This window comes from Branchiostoma lanceolatum, chromosome 12 (genome assembly GCF_035083965.1).
Source record: "Branchiostoma lanceolatum isolate klBraLanc5 chromosome 12, klBraLanc5.hap2, whole genome shotgun sequence".
NCBI classification, from domain to species: domain Eukaryota; kingdom Metazoa; phylum Chordata; class Leptocardii; order Amphioxiformes; family Branchiostomatidae; genus Branchiostoma; species Branchiostoma lanceolatum.
The window spans coordinates 12,582,020-12,598,973 of record NC_089733.1 but is presented as its reverse complement, the minus strand read 5'-3'; the positions used below and the strand labels follow the sequence as shown (position 1 = coordinate 12,598,973).

The following is a 16,954-nucleotide window of genomic DNA, read 5'->3' as shown; positions in this document are numbered from 1 at the left end:
GCACTATATATACCTAGGTATCTTGGAATCTTTAGCAGCGTTTGTTTATTCTGGAAAAAGACGTTCATTTTCACTGAATCGGGCGGAAAAACATAATTCACAGCAGACATATGATTGGCCGGTTACTGTTATGTTCGTTGATGTTTTGACATGTAATAGCTTTCTGTTACCAAGGAGGTATCAAGGAGGTTTAAAATCAAACCTCTTTGATTTTAAACCTCCTTGCTGTTAAATACATTTTCGATTGAAAGAATAGAAGGTGCTAGAAAATTCCTCCTCTTTCTAAAGAAATATTTCGTACAACGTTAGTCCATTCTTGTGTCGTGTATCTCAGATTTTGTGCACGCATTCCCAAGTCTTAAACAATAGTCTTACGTGGAGCAGTGATTAAGGATTGCAACGGGGGTGGTGGGATGTTTTTTTGGCGGTCTTTCAAACCACCGTTCAAACGGTAATAATCAGACACGAAAATGCATGGCAAAAGAACAAAAAAGGAGCGTAGCTCTGAAACAAAGAATTGCTGGCTCTCTGTGAAAAAAAAGCTAAATGTATTTTTTGTTCATTCTCCGTGCGCCAGGATGAAGCTAGACGGGGGCAGAATCGCTGCCCTACCGATAGCTCTGTTCCTCCTGCTCGGTGTACTACCGTGGTCCGATGGTCGTCGTGGTGGTCGACGCGGGGGCCGCCACGGCGGTATCCACCATGCAGTCGGAGGCCATCACGGAGGTACGTACCGTTTCCCTTTGTGATAGAATAGCTAAGTGCAGCTAAATAAAGAGTTGACAATGTGGCCTTTTGATTAGGGTTGTTGACTCAGAACCTGGAGGTGCTGAGTTCGGATCCCTGACAAGTCCCGATGTTGTACCCTTGGGAAATGCATGCGCACTTTACACCAATTTTCTCACCTGACTCAGTTGTAAATGAATAGCTAGCTTTGGCTATAGCTAGGGACGTCCCTCGGATAGGACGTTAAATGGAGGTCCCGTGTTTGAGGAGAGCCACAACTCGCGAGCATGTTACAGACCCTCCACACTTATCCAAAGAGTAGGGGTATATTTCCGTGTGGGTGGATCAAGTAAATCAGTCCAGATATGCAGCTTGTACTGTTGAGGAGGTTTATGTAATATAAGCAAACAAGGTGCACTTTTCAGATACAATTTTCGGCCCGGTTAACGTATAGAATAACATTGTAGTATTTACTTTTTTTCTGTTAGGCGAAAATTTACAAGCTACATCAGCGCCCCCACCCCCCACCCCCACACACACACAAAAAAAGTTGTTTGTGTGGCCTTTGAAATACTCATTTTCGAATCAGTCTTAAAGTTGGTACATGGTGGCGACCATGGCAACAATGTATGTCAGGCACCACAACACCCCTACCCAACCCCAAACATGAATATATCCCACCTGATATTTAAGACAACGTTTATTAATACCTCCCTTTTAAAATTTCATTAACCAGGAAAATGCCTTCGGGTAATTGGGGCATCCTACCGAGGAACAGTCTCTGTGACCGAAGCAGGCAAGACGTGTCAACGCTGGGACAACCAGACACCCCATGCACACGACAGGACACCCGCTAACTACCCATCAGCCGGACTGGAGCAGAACTACTGCCGGAATCCTGATGGCAGTACCGGAGTTTGGTGCTACACCACGGATCCCAACAAGAGATGGGACTTTTGTGATATTCAAAGTCAAACCTTCGGTAAGTTCGAATTCTGTAACCCTAAATATGCAAATGAAATTCATTGAACCATAATTGTACAGAGTACAGAGAATGATTTCTTACCATACATGTATCTTACCATACTGAATGGATGTGACGTGTGAAATTGTCTTAGAGGCGACGTGCTAGCGATGACAGATCTGCGCATGCTTAGTCACGTGGGATCAAACCATCCTAAGGACTTTTTGATGTGTCGTTATAGCCACTTTTGAGACAAATCTAAATTACAATAGACTTTACGTAGTATGGGATTAGAATGTGCTTTTACAGTTATTGGTGGAATTTCTAACGTTTAGGCATTCTTAAATATATATTGTTCTATATGTACCATGCTGGAGTTGTCACATGCCATTATGTACTTGAATTTGCGCTTTGAATCTATTTAGATTGTAATACCCGTAAAGAAGATGATAGAATTTCATATAGTTAATTATGAATTGCAAAATATTTGGAACATACTATCAAAAAGTGATGTTCGTATTCTGCAAGTTCCGGACAAAAGTAACAAACCCTCTGCTCAAGAGATATTTTCTGGAATCTCCCGGTTTCTACACTTATTTTTTTTTTGACATCCAATCCTGAGCTTTGTGGTTGCTCTACTACTAGAATAAGAACGCTTGGAAAATACGCTTGGAAAATACTCTCATTGCTTTGGTTTTTTGCATATGTCCTGGCTGTTTTAGATTTACCTGATATTAATTAATATAAACATAAATTTGAAATTTGCCTCCGTTTTTCTTTATGGATCCTTTGCTAAAACAATTCGTTGGTTCTTGAAACATTGAAAGAGTTTCCATTCCTTACAATGATTTTCTAGATACTCAATTCAATGCTGTCCCCCTTGCTTTGATATTTTTTGTGAACGATGTCCTTTACCAGAGTACATAGATCGCTGGAAAAATAGCAGAAATTGGCCAAATAGACAGATGACATGCCAGAGGACTTAGCCGGCCTGGGAGTACAGTTTGCAACCTACTCGCTGGTCTGCTATGTAACTCCTCTGGCATGTTATCTGTCTATTTGGCCAATTTCTGCTATTTTTCAGGGAGCCTATGGAACCTGAATGAGGCTACTGAATGGATATGACGTGTGAAATTGTCTGATAGGCGACGTGCTCGCGATGAAAGAACTGCGCATGTTTAGTCACGTGGGATCAAACCATCCCAATGGCTTTTTGATGTGTCGTTCATTCCACCCCCATGCCATTGAATGGCGACGTTCCTTTGTCGTTTAGCGACTAAAATTAGATGTATACGACCTATGACTTTATTAACATGATTCAGGATGTAACGAACGGTATGATTTCACAGACAACGAAAATACTTTTCTTCGTCATCATGATCAATTTCTCGCAATATGGTTGCCCAATGATAGTCACCTCAGTGAAAAGGATACATTCATACCTTCATACTGTTTATTCATATCATAGATGTTATTGGGATAAGTTTCGGGGAAGGCAGACCAATTTTATCAAAACTATAAAAATATCGCAGAAAAATCAAATGACTACAAATGTTGTTTTTCTAGTGTTTGAAAAGCTCAACGCATGGCTTAGCGCTTCTGTGCACCTCACGTGATCATCATCGACCAATCATACAGCTTGTTTTGATTCGATTGCTAGTTCTAAACAACAGCTTACATACTCTCAATACAAAAGTTAATCAAGCAACTTGCCGAGTTTTTCAAACGGTCAGGCGGTGCAAACAGCACCCGCTGTATTTTGATGATCACAGGTTTATTCAGCAAGCAAACAAATACAGACCTAAGGCTTAATCAACAGGCTTTACAATAAGACATCACATTTACATACACATAAAATATTTCATTGTTACCGCCACAATTACAGAATTCTAGTCAATGCTGTTTAGCAGGGTGACCAAGTATTAAATGGGGCTCTTAATGAACCTTGCTTTAAAAGTCTGTAGCCGGTTACATAAGATCGCCTCACGGCACGGTGGGAACTAGTCTCTGAAGATCGGGGATCTCAGTAGGGAGCGAGCATAACTTTTGCATAGTTCTAGTCGTCGTTGGGTCAGTGGTGTAAGGGAAAGTTCTGTCAGGGCTAAGCTGTAGCAGGTGTAGTTCTGTCCCAGGATGATCTTACAGGCCCTCTTCTGGACTGTCTTTTGCCATTGCTTACCTGTTGTTTCGCAAGAAAATAGTTACTCAAGCAAACAGACCTTTCAGGTAGCATCCACTACCTTTTGTCAGTTTTCTACATCAATGACAGTCACTGACGAAAAATGATTGATGCTACCTGAAACTTCTCACCGTTTTCAAATCCATCCAATTGCTTGAGTAACTATTTTCTTGCGTATCTTAATACCTGGATGTCTAACCTCCATCGACTTATTACTTGTTATATTTTTGTTATGATAGGAAATCGGTTGCGCCCGAACCGAATTCGTGAACACTTCAACCACGAGACCGCTTTTTTCCAACCACATCAAGAATTGCGACGGTTCCCGGATGGCATTCCCCCTTTGACAACCGTTCTCGGACTGGGCCATAACCAAATCTGGAGACTTGGGGCTCGAACCTTGGCAGGTCTACCAAAGTTAGAGGTAGGGTACAGATAGATATTTTCTATTGCATTTCACATTACAAACACATTTCACATTAACCATGGATACAGTGAAAAAGAAAAATACAGTAGAGTGACATGTACAAATTACAAGAAGGTGTAAATATACATGACACTCAGGGCAGGAGTATGTAGCAAAACAAACAAACCATTACATATGTATACCGATGAAAATCACAGAAAAAGCAAGAAGAAAGTCAGTACACAGGGTGTATATATATTCACGTCAAACCCATCTCTTTTAATTATTTTCCTTCTACTTTCAGTCCATTAGACCTATCTATTCTATTCATTTCTACTTCTATGTTTGTATCATGTATGTGTCTATACATGTATTCTTTGGCTTTGTTTTGACATCTAAGACCTTGCATTGAACTCTCACTGGCAAACATACCATACTTAGAATTCCAATAAAGTGCCATCGGTAAAATAGGGGGGGGGGGGTCTTTAAAAACCTTGAGGGGATCTTATCAAAAGATATTTTCTTGATAAGTATGTGTGCGTACGATAGTGAATAGTTGTTCGTCAATTTGCTAAATTTGCAATTTCTCAACTTTATCACAATTGTCCAAGTTTGTGCAATATCGGACTTTGGGCCAAAAGTTCATCTGTATCTTTATCAATTATTTCATTAGGAGCTACACTCAATATTGGTTTAAAAAGTGTATTTTATGTTTATCTAGGATGAAATGTTGGTGGATTTTGTATTCATAACAAAGTTCCAGCTTAATGAAGGAGCTGAAACTTTAATTTCAGGTATTGCTTCTTCCGGAAAACGTGATTGTCTACATCGCACCGAATGTGTTCCGCCATGTCCCCAAACTCAAGAAGCTGAATCTCGCCCGCAACCGACTAACAGATTTCCCCTGGCGACATATGCAGGTACTGCACGGCAACAATCTTTGTTATCTCCATGAAAATGGAGATATAGATAAGTTTTTCTTTTGTGTTTGTGTGTGTGCTTTGTGAGTGTGTGTGTGTGTGTATGTGTGTGTATGTGTGTGTGTGTGCCTATGTGTGTGTGTGTGTATACGTGTGTGTGGGTGTGTGTGTGCGTGGGTGGGTGCCTATGTGTGTCTGTGTGTGTGTGTGTCTATGTGTGTGTGTGTGTGTGTGTGTGTGCCTAAGTGTGTCTTTGTGTGTGTATGCCTGTGTGTGTTTGTGTGTCTATATGTGAGGTCGATTTTGGGCCCACTGGGAGGCATTTGCATATAACTATTGTACTATTCATTTGTATAAGAATAATTCATGGAGATATGACGTCTTAGAACTCTTGTTTCTTTGGTGACACCTCAGGGGCGGAGCCGATATCACAGAACAGTGATCGACTTGAAAATATTATAAAAATCCCATCAGCTAAAAATGATGAGATTTTTACATATGTCACCAGAGTTGAAGATATATCATTATGCGTAAACTATGGGCTGATGTTTTCGTTAAACATCTGTTTTTCTAAGTTTGTAAGCAAATAGAGATTTGTTTTTCTCACATAGCAAACTTACCTTTTAGTATTTCGAACAATGATGTTACTGATTCACATACATTGATTCTTACAAGATAATGGTATTGGTTCAGTCTGGGTGCCATCGCCCCCGCTAGGAGCCCCCGCTTGGGATAGGATGGCACCCAGGCTAGCATAGGTTGGCCTTGTGGTAATAAAGGTGACAGCATGCGTTACCGATGATTCTGTTACCGGGGTATTATCTATGGACTGTTTCAAATGTCCCTAATCTTTGTAACCAGGCACAGTCGTCGCTGATTTACTTGGACTTGGCCGGAAACTCTCTGACGTCACTTCCGGACGACGCCCTCAAGTTTCTCCCCGCCTTGGAGGAACTGAGCCTCAAGAACAACAAGTTGATGTCGATTCCACCAGGGAGTTTTCATGACGTTCCCAATCTTACAACGGTAGATACTGTTTTTTTGTTTCTTTCACGTCTCATGCCAAATATCATGAAGCCGTATATAAGGTTAACGTTGCTAAAAAAACGTTTATTAAGAATATCTTTTACAAATTTAGAACATCTGCACGTATGATCGTGACGTTTAATTGTCAAATGGTACATTTGTAACGTCATGAGGCAAATTTGAAACATTGATATTTGGGACAAGACGTGGACAGATCACCACATAAGAACCTTATATCTCACCAGAATAACTACTAACAACCATTTCATTCCAAAAGTTTATGTTTGTAATTTTTGTTTGTTTCATCAATATTTCAGAAAGAATAAAGAAGGAAAAAGAAAAAAGAGCAATCACGACGTGTTACTTTTTGCATACAATAAAAGGTGTGCTGTGTAAGCCACATCAGAAAAAAATCAGTTCGGGGCAATTACATGACATACTACACAAGCAATACATTCAAAGAAATCAGAGAAAAGTTAAATGATAACTCATAGACACATTGTTGTTTTTTGTGCAGGTGAACATCGACGGGAATCCATGGAAGTGCGACTGTGAGTTCCTGAGGTCCTACAACACCTTCCCACCAGCGATCGCCCGTGTGCAATCTTTCAGGACCTGTTCAGCGGTTGTTGAACGTGGTGAGTACACGGATAAAAACGTCCTGACCTGTGTTGCAAACCTATCAATCAGGCGGTTGAGAACAGGGTTAGGGTTTTTGAATTGAATGGAGTCCAAAGGTTCTGGGCTCGAATCCCTAGCGGACTCCATTGTGCCATTAGGAAAATGCACTCTGAAGCTATTTTCTCACTCTACTCAAGTGAAAATAAGTGTCTAGCTTCGGTTAAGGACGTCTTCTCGAATGGGACGTAAAGCTGGAGGTCCCATATATGAGGAAATTCGTACCTTGAGCACGTTAAGGAGTCCATTCCCACTACATGTACTGAAAAGAGTAGGGTTACCTCCCAGTGTGAGTGGTTCAGATCTTGCAGTCGTCCGGTCTGTGGATTGACGTCTTGAAATGGTGAAAGTTACCTGTTATGTCAATCATTTACACAAATGTGGTAACAATCAATTATTACTGTGTAGCAAGACTATGGCCCAGAGGACTTAACAGGACAGTCTACAATGGCTATGTCGATGCAAAGGGTAAGTTTGAAACATACAATGCCGTGCTAACGTTTCGACTTTCTTTCAGTTTCAGGCTGTGCCGATGGCGCAAAGGGATTTGAGACGGAAAAGAATGCCAACGACAAGAATAAAGAAGAGGGCGAGGTTCAATTCAAGACAAAGCGGCCTAAACTCCCTCTCCGCCAGAAAACGATTAACCCATCTTCACCGAGACCTACCCAACCTGTCGTACCGACTGTCCATTCTACACCCACCGCAGACGACAAGCAGACGACAACTCGGAACGACTATCAGAAGAATCCGAACATTGGCAAAATTCCTTCCCGCGCACCATGGGATGGCGGAATGAACGCAAATCCAATTGCCCGGAATCCCAGCCGTCCCCAACCCGCTACAGAGAAGGTTAGTGGTCCCCCGGCTACTGCAGAAGAGAAGAAAACCATGACGACAACTCAGAACGGCTATCAGAAGAATCCGGACATTGGCAATATCCCTTTCAGCAAACTGGCCACTGGTCTACTGGCTACATCAGAAGAGGAGATGGCCAAGGCTGTGATAACCACGGAAAGCACCAAACGTGACAGCACAAGACCATTCGATGCCAATGCCATCCGGATGTCTCCACTGCCCCAAGATTACAGCCAGCACACTGAGCGTTTTTTGGAAAAGAATCACGGAATCCTTGAACAGAACTTCCCAACAAACCAACTGTCCACCTCTGAATGGCCAAAGCCTGATGCTCGACCAACGGACAACAATCAAGACGTTGGACAAGAATTTTCGGACAAGAATCATGGGACCCTTGAACGGAACGTTCCAACAAACCAAGTGACCACCTCTGAATGGCCAAAGCCTGATGCTCGACCCACGGACACAGAGGCAATTGTTGGACAAGAATCTTTGGAGAAGAATCATGGAACCCTTGAACAGAACGTCCCTACAAGCCAACTGACCACCTCTGGATGGCCAAAGGCTGGAGTTCGACCAACGGATACCGACATGGACTCAGTCCCTGAACCGCAACCAACTCCGTGGCAGCAGCAAGTCCGAGAATTGTCCAAACCAAACGATTCACTTACGGGCTCCCCCAGCTACCCACCAACCAGTACAGTAACTTCGGCTACGCTGACGCTGTCCACCATTTTTCAGTCTCGACCAATGAAAAAGCACTACGTAAAGATGTCCAAGACTGCAACATACGATGCATCTCAACTACAAATCATAGGTACGTTAGATGGCATATAATCATAACGTGTTTTGATTGTTATTGACTTCGCCAAGAAGTCTATGTTTTGATGCTTGTCTGTGTGTCTGTTAGTGAACAGAATAAGTCGAGAACGCCTGGATGGATTGTTGTCGTATTTGGTGTGTTGATGTGTATGTGGGAAATCTCAAGATGATTAGATTTTGGGCGAAGTACTTTGCATAATTAACGAGAAAAGTGTAAAAATGTGTTATATTGCATCATCGGTCTCTGTACCAGGCAGCTGAGGGAGCTCAGGCTGGCAGGCTGGTGACCCTGGGGTCATCTTCCAGAAGGCCTGGCTCCTGCCCTGCTGTCATGTGGAATTAATCTATACATATATATAAAGTCTGTTTCTTAGTTACAACACGCATTTCCCTCCAGAATTCTGTGGTACTCGTGATGGTAGGTCTACTTATTACCTTCATCAAGAAGCTTATTTTTTTATGCTTGTCTGTGTGTCTGTTAGTGAACATGATAAGTCGAGAATGCCTGGATGGATTGTTGTCGTATTTGGTGTGTTGGTGTGTATGTGGAAAATCTCAAGATGATTAGATTTTGGGCGAAGTACTTTGCATAATTAACGAGAAAAGTGTAGAAATGTGTTATATTGTATACTCAGTATGTGTTCTGGCTGCGACGTGTTTGAAGAAGTATTTGATGAATGGTGGATGTAATTTAAATATATATAGATATCAACTATGCAAATGAAGACCTCATTTGCATAATTAATGAGGAAATGCTATAACTCAAGATGGGCTTGATGGATGGTCATGATTTTTGGTATGTAGATAGCTTACGTGATGCTTTGTATGATTGGATGATAATTATGCAAATCAGATTCTTATTTGCATAATTAATGAGGCAATTTTAAAAACCCACTGTGTTCCATGATATGACTATTCAAATATGTGATATTTGTGACCGATGAAGATAGGAGTGTTGATATATAGAAAATATGCAAATGTGGGCCTAATTTGCATAATTAATGAGAAACTACTTAATTCCATACTAGTAAATGATGGACGGCAATTTCATACTTGTGACATTTGGAAGTTGTGTGAATGTGAACACCATTGAATCAATTATGCTAATAAGGACCTCATTTGCATAACTGATAAATGTTAGCATAACATTCTTTGTTAAGCTCATACTTTGGACACCTTATGTTATTTGGGTGAAGACGATCAACCGGTATGATTTATAATTGATGAGAAACACTCCTAATACGTCAGTCATATTTAGGTTAAAATCATTTGGCGAAGGTATGAGGTCGTAGAACTCTTGTTACATGTAAAGTACTCTAAATCTTAGCGTTCTGATTATGATAGGCAACAGATAGTCATGGCAATGATTGCATTGCATTGGTTGTCTTCTAGATGGTTGTTTTTGTCAGATCAGTTGTTTTTGTTAAGCTCCAGTTACATTTATCCGACCATTGCCTCCCAAAACTTCTCCAGACCTTGGTTGGGAGGACGCCGTGAGCAAGATCATCTGTTATTGGGAGTTGGTCGCCGAGTATTCCTACTTAAAAGTAGTCTGCCCCAGCCAACTATGAATTTCAGTTGGAAATTTAAATTTCGCATGCTTAGATCTAGAGGCGATCAGAAGAGCGAACTGGAGCTAGAATAAATAGCATGGACTCCAGGCTACCCCCAAACAAGCGCCGACCATGTTTGGGAATGGTCGGGAGCAAAGTCGTGGGAAGGTCCTTAATGTGTGACAGGGGCTTAGGAAATGTACCGTGATATGTTGGGATGAGGCAAATTAGGCCAAAGAGATTAACGACTCTGATGCTGACATCTTACAATATTTGACTTTGATGTTGTTTCATCAGGGGTGAGCGTGGGGCTTGTGGTGCTGGTTGCAGTTGTATCCTGTGTTGCAGTGGTGCTGAAGGTCGTCCGGTCAAGAAAACCCGAGGCGAGGGCAGCAACGGATGAAGATGATGATGACGAGATACAACCCTATAGCACCCGGTATGACAATATTTCATACCATCACATTTTGGTAAAAGAACTAGAGGGAAGCCACTATGTCGTGTAATGTACTAAAAGGGTACAGTATGTATTATGGATATCTAGATTTTATATTTCTAACTTTGGAGTAGTCTTTCCACGAGAGGTTTGTATCAAGGAGATTCGCTCGACGACGGCATCTGTTTGATGTTTTGAGTTTCCTAATTATTGCAGGTACTTCACAGCTAATGATAAGAAGTCGCCATCTCCACCCAGCCGACGTTCGCAGGCAAATCACTACTACCTTCCTGCCGATCACCACATCGTGCGGCACACATATGTCGACCCAGACTCCCCCGATGTGAGCCGACGTGAAGGAAAGGCCGGCGGAGTCACCCGTAAAGATGGTGTCCAAGCCTATCTCATGAACAAACTGAAACTGCGCGGTCCACGGCCTGGAGAGGGCTACGAAGATGCAGTGCCGGTGCGGGCCAATCACTCTAAGAACCTCCCGGTGACGTCCAAGACAGGCCGACGTCAGATGGAAGGCACCGGAAAGCCTGAAGAAGACTACGAAGATGCGGTACCGGTGTACGCCAAGCCTCACCGCGCTAAAAACCTCCCGGTGACGCCCAGCCCAGGCCGACGCCAGGATGACCGTACCGGAGAGCTTGAAGAAGACTACGAGGATACAGTTCCGGTATACGCCAAGCCTCACCGTTCCAAGAGCCTACCGGTGACGCTCACTACACGTCAAGTGGAAGGCACCGCAGAGCAAGATGACGACTACGAGGATGCAGTACCGGTATACGCCAAGCCTGATCGCTCCAAGAGCCTACCGTTGACGCCCAGACCAGGTCGTCGTCTGGCCGGAGAGCTACCAGACAAGATGCTAGTATACACCAAGCCGAACACGCCGAGCGTGGACAAGGCGTACAGTCTACCCTCCCCATACACCAAGCTTACCCGCCCCAAGAAGCCGACTGACCCACCGAAGAAGCCAGGACATCTCCAGCCTGCCAACCTCTTGGTCATTGATGAGGAGGACCACGAGTATGAAGAGGCCTGGAGCCACGGTCATGCTGCTCAGAGGAAGGAGAAGCAGAACGATCTCGGGCAGAAGGGAGGACGTCGTTGGGAGATGGAAGCCAACCAGGACGGACGGCAGCTCAACAAGCCGAACATCTACGAGAAACCGGAAGTCGTGATTGGCAATATCCTGCTGTCACGCGGAGTGTGAGGAGGGAAATTATGATTTCCGAGCAGATGTAAGGATCCGGCTCATTCTCCATGTTCTACACCTGTTTTATAGCTACTTTGTGGCTAAAAGCTGTAGTATTCCACTTTTTGTAACGGTTAGCCTCGTCATAAAAGTGCATGCATACTAAAATAAAGAGTGCCACATGTTGAAAAAATACGTAAAACAATGAGAAGGAGACGGTGTCCCTCCAAACAATTGCCCCCTAGGGTTTCCTTTAACCTCGAGGGCATAGACGTGCGTCACACTATTCGTGGGGCTTAGCGATTTTTAGGCAGACGTGTTAGGGGATTTTAGAAGAATGGACAGGGCTGTGGAGGATTGCCATAACCATAACCATAACTAACACAACCCTAACCCGAACTTCATGCAAACGCAGTACCTTATCTGATAATTGTTTTGACAAAGCAATCGTTTCGTGCGACACCGTCGGATCCTTAAGCTTACATCTGCCCGAGAATCAGGAAAGGGATCTTTAGTGAAGCCCATGGTGACGTCTGGCTTGGACGGTTCAACAATGTAGAGCCGTCAGTGTCTGATTTATGGTTGTACGGGTGTCATGGCCCTAGGCCTGTTCATTACTAAATCAAATATTTTCATTTGCTGTGCCAATTTTATACTCACGAAGCATTTCTTTAGAAAGAGGATACCAGTTTTTTTGCACGTTTTGGCAGAAACCAGGTATGAAACGCTTGTTTTTTAGCAATGTGGAAGGTTTTGAAATGCGGGTGTCCTTGTAGAACAAAATGATAACCGTCACATGTTTGTGTTTGAGTAACTTTCAATGACAACGCAACGTTGTTGCAAGGAATATGTAGTACTAGAAGTGAACATTTTCAAAACTTTACTAACAAACTACTAGGACTTATAACTCAATCGCAACAATTTGTACGCTTGAAAGCTTTAGCATGACAGATTTTCACTTAACGTTTGCCTTACGATTTTACATTATCAAGTACTACAGGCATACACTGTATAATAACTGTATAATGCGTCGTATAGGCACACTTCTGTTATTGAACGTATGAATGAACTCAGTGTACACTGTGCGACTTCGGCAAGTGTCACTATGTACTCACAAAAAGAAAAAGTCCTTCTAAAAGCAAATAGTACCTAATTATCGTGATTACAATAATTTATTTTACGGCTTTTCAAAAGTATACCTTTTGCGAACCAACATGGCCAATTCCGGACGCACTACCACGTTCAATATGACGTCATTGCCAGACATCAGCCGCCAGATATTGGATCCGAAAGTATGATTTTTAACAGAAACGTTTTTGTTGATTGAATAATACTTTTATTGTTGAATAGCATCATTAAATGTTATATTTTGGTGTCATAATTAACCACTTTAAGGTTCATTTATATATCATAAACTATGTGTAAGCTGAATTATCACATTTGTTGGGTCATCATAAATTTGCGTCTGAATGCTGTTACTGCCTACTGCTGTGTACAAGGCGAGGGTCGCCTGGAGTTCACACCAACTCCGCTGGGTGTCGTACAAAAGACGGCGTCAACAATGGAACAAGCTGATAACTTTTAGTTCATTTTGACCCATTCTGTAGATTTACATGTTTTCGACTTTTTTACTTTTCTTGTGCACTTTGCAGTGCTACAAATGTTGAAACTTGGAAGCTTTCCAGTTTGGGGGGCTTAGCCATGCAAATTCCCGAAGGTGAAATGCTGTGTTCTGCTACTTTACAGAGGTGTATTGCTGGTTGTGAGTGAATGTGTTGTAGTGCCAAGTTTGCCTTTTCCGTGCAGTGTTCATCTCCAAGCAGATGTAAGGATTCGTCTCATTCTCATGAAAAGGCGAAAAGTTGATAATAAAAGATTAATCAATTTGGCAGAAAACAGCCGTAAGCCACCGTGAATGAGCCGGATTCTTACATCTACCTTCGCTGACTACCTACTGTAGGGTCAAAAACTAGGAATAAAAGTACAGTGGAAAATACAATCATCTGACCGGACTCTTTTATTGGATGAACCGTTGATTTTGACGGACAACTGAGAGTAACTACAGAAATCACCTAATTTACATGATATGACTTTAAAATGCTTACTGCTAGATAACTTGCATATGTCACAAATAGGAAATCGCCGTCATTTACCAATGTTTAGTGCAGCCATCACTCAAAAGGTATGCAAACAAGTTTCTTACTAGCATAAACTTTATGAGGGCAGTATCTCCTCCGGAAGTTATGCTGCAGAACCAAGAAAAGCTGTCAGGGGGCTCTACTTCAGGAGTTTTGCTGCTAAAACATGAACACACAGTCATACAAACAAACGCCACCGAAAACATCACCTTGCGGAGTTTGCGTTACACAGACTAGGTGCATGGCACGTGCTTTGCATTGGTGACAACTTTTCATTTTAATGTTTAATCCAGTCAAAAGATCACCTGGATGCTGATGTTGATCAGTCGCGATAACACCCAGCCGGCCAGCTACAAGATTTCGGCGATCGGAAAGACAGAATTTTGAGATTCAACGGTCGTGGTTCCATAAATTGTTTAGATACGTTTACAGTAACGCCGTCTCCCTGTAAGTCATTCAATTTGCTAGCATTGCCCTATTTCATGCTATTATGATTTGTACTGTGTCAACTAGTCCATTCTATTCTAGTCCAGAGTAGGAATCCATGTCAGAGCCTGAAACTATCACCAAAGATACGAGAAAACTAAAAAGTGATGTCAGACCCTCCTCTAGTAAACAAAAGCATGTTGTATTTGTGAGTGTGGTAGTGTTTGTCACTCCAACACGCCGTATACCTTTACCAAGAAGGCTATGTTGTGGCATTGTTTTATCTGTGTAACTGTATTTGTGGTTTAGTAGCACAACTACAAAAGCTATGGATGAATAGATATAAAATCTGGTATGCGGTGAGGTCTTGGCATATCAAAGAAATGGTTCGATTTGAGGCACCCTGACGGTTTTCCTTGGTACTGTAACAGAACTTCCGTTGTTTTGTATCTTGTGTTCCAGACAAGCCATGGGTACGGTATTTTTGGTAGTACATGCAGATAGTTTTTATCAGCCTCTACCAGGCCCCGCGGATGGCTGGAAAAGTAGTAGAAATTGGCCACATAGAGTGAACAGTATGCTAAGGGAGTCCGCTACGGAGAGAGGGTCCAATATGTCATCGCATCTAGAGGCCACAAACTGTAACTTCTATAGCGGAATAACTTCTCTGGCATGTTATCCGTCTATTTGGCAAATTTCTACGATTTTTTCGGCGACCAGTGGAACCTGGTAGAGACTAAGTTTTTATGCTCATTTTTGTTTTGTTCTGTGTTTTTTTTGGGGGGGGGGGGGGTAGCACAAAGGCGTTGTTTAGGATGCATTTATATGATGGCAACATCTGATTGGAGTGTCAACTAAAGGACAAAACATCGCATAGTTTTCTCCCCATGTTTATCGCTTAAGCAGCCATTCCACCCCCTGCGCCTTCTCTCATTTATGTAGATCAGCAAATACTGGTCTTCCCAAATCGTCTTTTGATACCGGAATGAAAGGAGTAATTGCTATGAGCAAATACTTGTCTTAGCTACAAATTGGTGTCTAGCAACTAGATATGGTGCTGTTTCTCCTGCGCTTTGACGTGACTCTTATCATCAGGGGTTCAAGAAAGAAAGAAGGGAAGTGAAAAAAAAATTGAAAAGAGAGCAAGAATGAAAGGAATAGGGAAGGAAAAGAATAAGAAGAAAAGAAAGGTAAGAGATAGAAAGAGAAACAAGGAGAGGAACAAGGGGAGGAACAAAATTGGAAGCAAGAATGAAAAACGCAAATAGAATGACCATAGGAATGAGCATATTCTCTTAAACATTGTGCAAGAAAATGAATTTGATAGCTCATATAGAACCATGTGGACAAGATAAACAAATGCAGACAAAATGGACAGTCTTGATCGGCTGAGGCACCTTTGAGAATAGACACTATGTGGTGGAATTTCTTTGGAAGGAGACACAGACAAACTAACGTTACGTACACAACCGTGGCACTGTTGGGTAGCGACATTTTTCGGTCCTTGCTGCTCTCCACGATATCACCGACTATTGTACCAACCTAATCATGAAACGTTCGTCAATCACTCCGTAGATACAGTCTGACAAACACACGTATTGTACACCAGAGACGTGTATCTGTGCTCAGATCTACACACGACCCACACGGCGCCTCCTTCTACACCAATTAGGGCTGGCATGTAAACAGATTTGGCCCGCTAATCGTCTTAAGATATGAGGAGAAGAAGGGTCTTCTTTAAGAGCTATTGTCATGAAAAGACGCACAAGGGATCTCCATACAAAGGTCTGCCGTGCGGTAATAGTGGGCTGATCTTTTGTGTTTTGGCAGAGCTCTGAAGTGGAGTTAACTATTGGTGATAATGTTGTGAAGAGATATATGGGTCAGACCAAGTCATACTTTGGAAAGAAAGGTGAGCGTCGTGACTAAGGCCGGCCTAAACACACATGCTTCTTACAAGTAGGACTCAAAATCTTAATTAAAGATGAAAAATACGTTGCTGTAAAGCTATGGACAATGCGCTTTCTACATGAAATGGTGTAAGGGTGAAGGTTCGAATCTCTATTTCACACAAAAAATAAACGGGCAACTGTCTGTGAAAGGTGATCTTGTGGTTAGGGTTGTTGACCTAGAATCTAGAGGTTCTGGGTTCAAATCCCTAGCAGGTCCCAATGTCGTGCCCTTGGGAAAGGCACCCAACATCTATTCCCTACCTCTACTCAGGTGAAAATGAGTATCGAGAGCTTCGGTTAGGGACGTCCTCTGGGATGGGAGGTGAAGCCGGAGGTCCCGTATTTGAGGAGAGCCACACATCGAGTACGTTAAAGAACCCATCACACTTATCGAAAAGAGTATGGTTCCGTCCCGGTGTGGGCGGATCAAACCTTACATTCTGGTGCATGTTCCTCAGCTTGTAATGACTGTACAGAACTGGTGCGGTACGCCCAAAGGCAGTTTACCGGTTATACAGAACAAACAAAAACTGTGCCTTGAAGTGGCGCCAAATTTCAGGGCTTATCATAAAGCGAGGTGATTATCGATATAACCTCTACAGCGGATTTGATTAAAGGTCGCTAATTAAACATGGATGTTGTTTAATTACCCTTTAATTGGCGAGA

At 42.5% G+C, this 16,954-nt stretch overlaps 1 protein-coding gene across 1 annotated transcript; it reads left to right on the top strand.

The window, feature by feature from the left end:
- Nucleotides 1-654: 654 nt before the first annotated feature.
- On the top strand, nucleotides 655-12,369 carry LOC136445765 (uncharacterized). Its single transcript, XM_066443903.1, has 7 exons — nucleotides 655-726; nucleotides 5,070-5,195; nucleotides 6,057-6,221; nucleotides 6,739-6,859; nucleotides 7,417-8,574; nucleotides 10,430-10,571; nucleotides 10,785-12,369. The coding sequence occupies exons 1-7, from the start codon at nucleotides 655-657 to the stop codon at nucleotides 11,788-11,790; spliced, it is 2,790 nt and encodes a 929-aa protein (XP_066300000.1). The 3' UTR covers nucleotides 11,791-12,369.
- Nucleotides 12,370-16,954: the final 4,585 nt, after the last annotated feature.

Bases quoted from the DNA above. Each gene is read 5' to 3' on its own strand.
- LOC136445765 (XM_066443903.1), top strand. From the start codon at position 655: ATGGTCGTCGTGGTGGTCGACGCGGGGGCCGCCACGGCGGTATCCACC. The intron at 727-5,069 runs GTACGTACCGTT...CTTTAATTTCAG, and splicing joins AGTCGGAGGCCATCACGGAG to GTATTGCTTCTTCCGGAAAA. The intron at 6,222-6,738 runs GTAGATACTGTT...TTTTTTGTGCAG, and splicing joins ACGTTCCCAATCTTACAACG to GTGAACATCGACGGGAATCC.